At 30.5% G+C, this 6,955-nt stretch overlaps 1 protein-coding gene across 3 annotated transcripts in view; it reads left to right on the forward strand.

Annotated features, from left to right (window-relative positions):
* The window catches only part of LOC106469300 (phosphorylase b kinase gamma catalytic chain, skeletal muscle/heart isoform-like), a 64,117-nt gene extending 57,866 nt beyond the window's left edge, over positions 1-6,251 (forward strand). For all 3 annotated transcript variants that reach the window (XM_013929787.2, XM_022397779.1, XM_022397778.1), the window contains 2 exons: positions 253-369; positions 1,720-6,251. In XM_013929787.2, coding sequence (XP_013785241.1) covers positions 253-369; positions 1,720-1,863 — 261 coding nt within the window. In that variant the 3' untranslated portion in view covers positions 1,864-6,251. The remainder of the gene's footprint in view (positions 1-252; positions 370-1,719) is intronic.
* The last annotated feature ends 704 nt before the right edge of the window (positions 6,252-6,955 follow it).

Genomic DNA, 6,955 nt, shown 5'->3' on the forward strand with positions numbered 1-6,955 from the left:
AAAATCTTTCAAATGCGACTGTAGCTTTTTTTTCCCCCAAAACTTTGTCTTCAAAATAAGGGTGCGTCTTATATTCCGGTGCATCTTATATTCCGAAAAATATGGTAATCATTGATTATTTTGTTTCAATTGTGCTGTGAACCAACCATTTTTTTCTAGTAGTGTCTGTATGAAAACTTGCTTCTTTATTGTTACGTATTGGATTTTAAGGTGTCTTGAATGTGATTGTGTTTCTTGTTTACTTTTGTCTAGCTTGGAATGCTCTGTGTACGAGCCATAGTACGTTTGAAAAGATTAAAGTACACCCCAGAGCCTTTATCGATTGAAGTAGCACGTAATTACCCCTACAGGATTAAAACACTTAGAAAGGTAATATTTTTGTCTACTCTGCATGAGTTAGTATTTACATTATAATTAAGATTTTTTTCGTGAATATTGTTTTACCAGTATGTGTTTAATGAAGATCTTTTTTTACAATAATATATAATTCATGTGTTACTTTGGAAATTACCATCTATTTATTTGTTTAAGTTTATGTGGGTGAACTGTTGAAAAAAAAGTACCACACTACTTGTTGCTTTCATTAGTTTTCCACAAATTGATAGAAAACAGTTCTGTATTCAATAATTGTTTTGAAATTTCTTTTTGACAGCACAAGGGTTATAGGTTTATTACTTCAGTTGTTTGACATGATTGTCTCTTTCCAAAATTCTGGACTACAAAGTTATTGATTTCCAATTTTTAATCATTTATTTCTACTGTGTATCAAGTGTTAAAAGGCTATTTTAGAATTATGGTTGTGTGTGTCTTTTGTTTTTATTAAGGGCTATTTAATATTATAATGTTTCAACAAATGTCGACACCAGACCATTCCAGAATTGTAATTCAGTTCCAACTGAGTGAGGATAAACAAATTCCCTTATATATTAACCCCTTAGCTAGTGGTAGTAAGGCACTTTCTAACTACTTAATACACTCCATTATAAGATAGGAATAGTTGTTCACATGATTAAACAATGTGTTGAAACCTAGAGACATTGGCTGGAATCCCATTTTTTGATATCTTTCATGATGTATATGTTTTGCAATTCATACTCCAATTTTTTTAAATTTGAAATTCATAGAAATAAAAGTATATTAGTAGCCTGGAAGATGGAATACAGAAAACTGTACTCTTAGAATCCCATTGTGATTAACATTGGTTGACAAGTGACACTCGTCATTTTTTGGCATCCCATGTCTAAAATTAAGGAAGAAATGGTCTTCAAATACCATAATTATGATGGGTGTCCTAAGGTAATGTTTGAACTTAAGAAACATTTTCTTATAGTTTTCAACTCATAAAAATATTTAATGGACTTGTAGTTTTTTTTTTTGCAACTGCAAGAAAAATGACAGAGATATTACATACATTAAAGAAATACTACAGAGAGGTGTGAATTGAAGTTCCAAAAGTTTCTAACAGTAGGTGTAGAATCTAAAAAACAAACTATTCCTGTCCTGTTCAATTATCACATTCCTCCATTATCATGAACAAGGCTCATCCCCTAACTTGCACAGTAGAAGCACCTCGACATGTTAGATTTGGGGTCTCCCAGGAGGTGATGGTCTCAGCATATCCTGGAATAGTATGCCTTACATGATCTCACAGAATTTTTTTTATGCATCATTACAATTTACTTGTATATATGACATGACCCTTTTTTTTCTTTGCTTCAGGTCGTTGATGCCTGTGCTTTCCGTGTCTACTGCCATTGGGTGAAGAGAGGTGAAGTCCAGAATCGTGCTGCACTCTTCGAAAACCGACCAAAGATTGAACTGAAACAAATATATACTGATGCGATGAATACCATTACAACGTAATGACAAAGTTCAGCTAGGTTTTGTTTAAATTGGCTGCAAGACCATTTCCAAATTATTTTTATTTGCTTGGAGATATTTGTGTAATGCTGTAGTATTTTTCCTCAACCAGGGGATGCATACAAATTGCATTAACTGGTGTATAAAGAAATCGTGCAGTATATACCGTGTTTGAGTTTTAGTAACATTTTAAAACTCGTTAATGAGATTAGGACTTCAAGTTACAAACTAAACCCATATTCTATCATTCTAAAGTTCTTCACAAGACTTAAGATAGCAAACTCCTTTGGAACATCACTTCTATTGTTTATTTACTTGTATTCTTAATCAGTATTTCTCATTTAAGTTCTGTCATCTTGTGTTTTAAATTCGACATCTGTTGCTTCCAGCAGATCTGAAATGAAATTTTCTTTTTCATTCCTGGAGTGAAAGTAACTGTTTTATTTATTAGCAAGTAGTAGAAGGTATTTATTACCTAATGATACACATGGAAGTCTGTGCTATTCAGTGTTAATTTGAAAGCCAGTAGAACTATCTGTTCAATGTCAGGGTAAAATTATATTCATCTTTTTGGGTGTAGTGTTACTTGTAAGTTTATGAATGGTCACTGATGTAATAAGTTTGAAGTGAAAAGGTTTTTTTACTATTCAAATAAATATAAGGTTACATATTAAAGGTTTACGATATTAGGATAGGTGCAATTCATTGGAGAGACACACACATTCCATTATCATATATTTGTTAATTCAGGTTTTTTAAACTATAGCATAAGGAGCCACATCAGGGGTTTATTAATAATAATTTTAATAATTCTTGTGGTTAACTCATCTTCTCAATGTAACAAACTTCAATGTCTTTACAATTACTCTGGTAAGAAAACAAAAGCATTATTTTGCAAAATTAGCAAATTCAAAATCAACACTAAATGTAACACAAAGTAGTTGGACAATGTTTTGAAAACAAAAAGTATGCAACACTGGAGAATAAAAAAAACACCTGTCTTAGATAGGACAAAAATAAGATGAAAGTGCATTTTTAGAAAAAAAAACATTCAGCTTTGATTGTGATTTCTTTTTGTATATCAAAATATTTTAATATGGCAGTCTTTGTTATGGTAAGTAATCTGTTAAAAAAAATTCTTCTGTGAAGCAGTGTAAGTTATCCTAGTAATATCTGCAAATCTCACAAAAACTGAATGTATTAGAAATTGAATAAATTGTATTTAACTTTTATTAAATTTTTATAGTTTAAGTGCTGACTGAAGGATGGGAACCATTTTCAATGAAAACACCAAACAATTTCAGAAAAATATCAGGAAGAATAAAAACAACAACATATAACTCATGATATGCTGAAATTTGTTTTATACACTAATTTTAACACATTGCAAAAATATTCCACCATATAGTTAAAAAAACTATGTGCATTGTATACACATATCCAGAGCTGGATAGAGCAGGATTGGATGAAGACACTACTGTGTCAGAAGTACTTGACATCATTTATATATAATAAGCAGAAAAAACATTTATATAGATCATAGACCAGAGAGGTTGCTGCAACTTTTATATAGAAAGAGATAGGCAGAAAAAACATTTATATAAAACATAGACCAGAGCAATTACTGCAACTTTTATATAGAAAAAGATAGGCAGAAAAAAACACTTATGTAAATCATAGACCAGAGCAGTTGCTGCAACTTTCACATAGAAATAGATAGGCAGAAAAAACACTTATATATATATAAATCACAGACCAGAGCAGTTGCTGCATCTTTTATATAGAAAGAGATAGGCAGAAAACACATTTATATAAATCATAGACCAGAGCAGTTGCTGCAACTTTTATATAGAAATAGATAGGCAGAAAACACATTTATATAAATCATAGACCAGAGCAGTTGCTGCAACTTTCACATAAAAAAGATAGGCAGAAAAAAACACTTGTATAAATCATAGACCAGAGCAGTTGTTGCAACTTTTATATAGAAAGAGATAGGCAGAAAAAACATTTATATAAATCATAGACCAGAGTGGCTGTTGCAACTTTTATATAGAAAGAGATAGGCAGAAAAAACATTTATATAGATCATAGACCAGAGGGTTGCTGCAACTTTTATATAGAAAGAGATAGGCAGAAAAAACACTTATATAAATCATAGACCAGAGCAGTTGCTGCAACTTTCACATAGAAATAGGCAGAAATAATATTTATATGTATCATAAATTAAAGCAGTTATATGGCTTTAGCTAGAAGGCTCAAGGAAACATTGCCTTGTGCAAATTATGTATAGGCTTTTGTATTATTAGTATATAGCTGTAATTATGAAAGGTTTTTTTCAACATTACTTGGTTTTCAGATGCTGTTAGAATGCAACATCGACAGAAATTGCACAATATGTTTATGTAGAAGTATAAACTTGGTTTATTTATTAGTGTTATATCAGTTTTTTTTAGTTAATATATATATTTGCATTAAGTACAGATACAAAGATTTCCTGTGAAAAGGTAGATTAAATATTATGCTTGTGAATGGTAGTTTAGCATCTTCGTGTTACACACTATACTCTGATCTTTTAAAGGTTCAATTATTGTTTTTGAATGATTACTTTTATGTGATCTTACATGTTTAGAGACTGTTTATTTTTCATAGCCAGTAGATTTAAAAGTGATGTTATTTTCGTTGTAATTAATAGCTTTGTAAAACATTTAACAAGTGACAACTAGGTATATTGCCACTTTATTTTTCAAAGCATGTATTACATAGAGATCACATGGAGTATTACTATTTGGTGGTTATTGTGAGTTAAATATCCAGCATAAATAGATTTGTATGTACATCCTAATTTGTAGCGTTGATATTAAATGAACGAAAAAAAAAAGTGTCTAAAAGGTTATCCATAATTTCAACAAAAAAGGGGGGGGTAACATTTAGTAGCTGTATTTTCAAAAGGATTATTTAACTAGAACTGATAAACAGGAAAATGGAAACCAGTTGGACATGAAATTACTGGTCACTTCATTTGCTTTTATTTCTGTCTCTATTTCTGTTTATGTATTTGTAATTTCAGAATTGAAACTTTTATTTTTTTATCTTTCAATTGATCTGAAATTAATAACTGCTGAGTTTTTGCATAGAAAATCACCAGGTGGACAAAATACTGGATCTACAACCATCTGGAATGAACTTTGGAAGATGATTAGTCTATTCACAACATATAGCTGTTGTTGGAAGTATTAATTATAATTTTCTTACTCTTTTTCTTTGTATATGGAGCTCGGGTTTCTTTCTTTTAACATATATACATGTAGATCCTTTAGGTATTTAAAATTAAATACACTAATTCAAACTAAAGGAAACTACAGAACTGAGAGAGTGGAGAATTAGATATGTGAGAAACAAGTAGGTCTGTTAAAAAACACAACTGAATAAGATAATCCACCACTATGTATAAAGTTGAAAAATAGTCCATGTTCTCAGATCTTTTCACTTGAAGATATCAAGGACTATTAAGCAACAGTTTCATTAAAGTATTTTTTGTATAAATTTGAGACAAATTAGAAAGACTTGTGATTATCTGGAATGTCATGCAAAGCTGTTGTGATGTTAGTTCATATTTTTGGAATGTTAACAAGGTCATAACTTTTGTTTTTTGTAAATGTTTTCAGAGAGTGAGTAAGTATTTTGATGATATGCTATACTATTTGAAGAAGATATGACTGCTGTACGAGTGTGAAAGTTTCTGTCAGTCGTCTCGTATAGAACTGTTTGTAAATATACTGTATTTAAGTCGTAAGCATATTTTATTAAACTGTGTGATTCAGAAAAAGTTTTACAAATTGTTTTAGCCTGATTATGATACAATAGCATTTTGATTGACTTTGTTTGGGTTGTATCAACCCTCGTGACTATGATACAGTGAAATTTCGATTGACTTGGGTTTGGTTATACAAAGACTTAAGACTACTTTTTGTTTGAAAATCCGTGACGACAGCTTTAGAGTAAATATGTTTTGTGAAGTTTCTATGTTCAGATTATAATGTCCTAAGTGTTTTATATAAGCCAATATTATCGAGGACGCCTTAGAAATCCTAGTATAACAAACACTTAAGACATCGAATCTGGGATAACCTTGTTTAAAGTACTTATGATAATTTGTTTATTAATATTGATGATATTATATTAAAGAAATTATTGCATAAAATCGATTAATTATTTTATTATAAATGTTGTAAAAGCTGATACAGTAGATGTTCTCGTGACTTTTAATGTATTTTTATGACAATATTTCGTTTTTGAAATGTGGTTAATCCATCTGTACAACGTATCATATAATTTCACCTCCTAAGGCGATATGAACTGGTAAATAAAATTTGTTAGAAGAAAATATACTTTACGAATTACCAATTTTGCTAATTTGGGTTTCTTGAGTAACGTTATGTTTTTAGCTTCGCATATAAACGTATATTGAAAATCTAATAGGTAAAACCAGTTATATATATATATGCATGCATTTTTCAAGTCTTATATATAGCGAATCGCGGTGTCTGTCCGAACGTTCGTCTGTCTGCCATTTACAGCGGCTGCTTCCCGCGCTGCGTTTAAAAAGCTGCGTATGCAGGTAAAGCTCAACATCCACTTTTGAAGTGATGAGAGAACAGGCATGAATAGTATTGGTGCCAAATTTTATTTCACAAGCAGGAGAATATTCAACACAAAAATTTTTAGGAATTAATCACACTATTATTCACATTTAAAAATGTGACTTAACTTAAAGAATAAAAATGTAGATTTACCTTATGTTATTGCGACTCTTAGCATGACTGAAATGCTCAACAATTACTTTTTGTAGTGGGCGGTATATATATATCTAAGTAGCTCAGAGATAAGAATGAAACACAATTAACCTTTTTAAAGTCCATAAAATAATTTAAATTGATAGGTTAACTTAAACTTTTCTTGTCACTGGGGACGGGTACATTTGCTTGTATAGAAATAATTTTATCAAAAACAGTTAACAGGTTTGAGAAGCTTATTTCAATATGAATAAAATTTTTACACGAGGTGGTCATCTTGACACCCCCAGAGTGAGTGT

Source organism: Limulus polyphemus, unplaced genomic scaffold (genome assembly GCF_000517525.1).
Source record: "Limulus polyphemus unplaced genomic scaffold, Limulus_polyphemus-2.1.2 Scaffold3407, whole genome shotgun sequence".
NCBI classification, from domain to species: domain Eukaryota; kingdom Metazoa; phylum Arthropoda; class Merostomata; order Xiphosura; family Limulidae; genus Limulus; species Limulus polyphemus.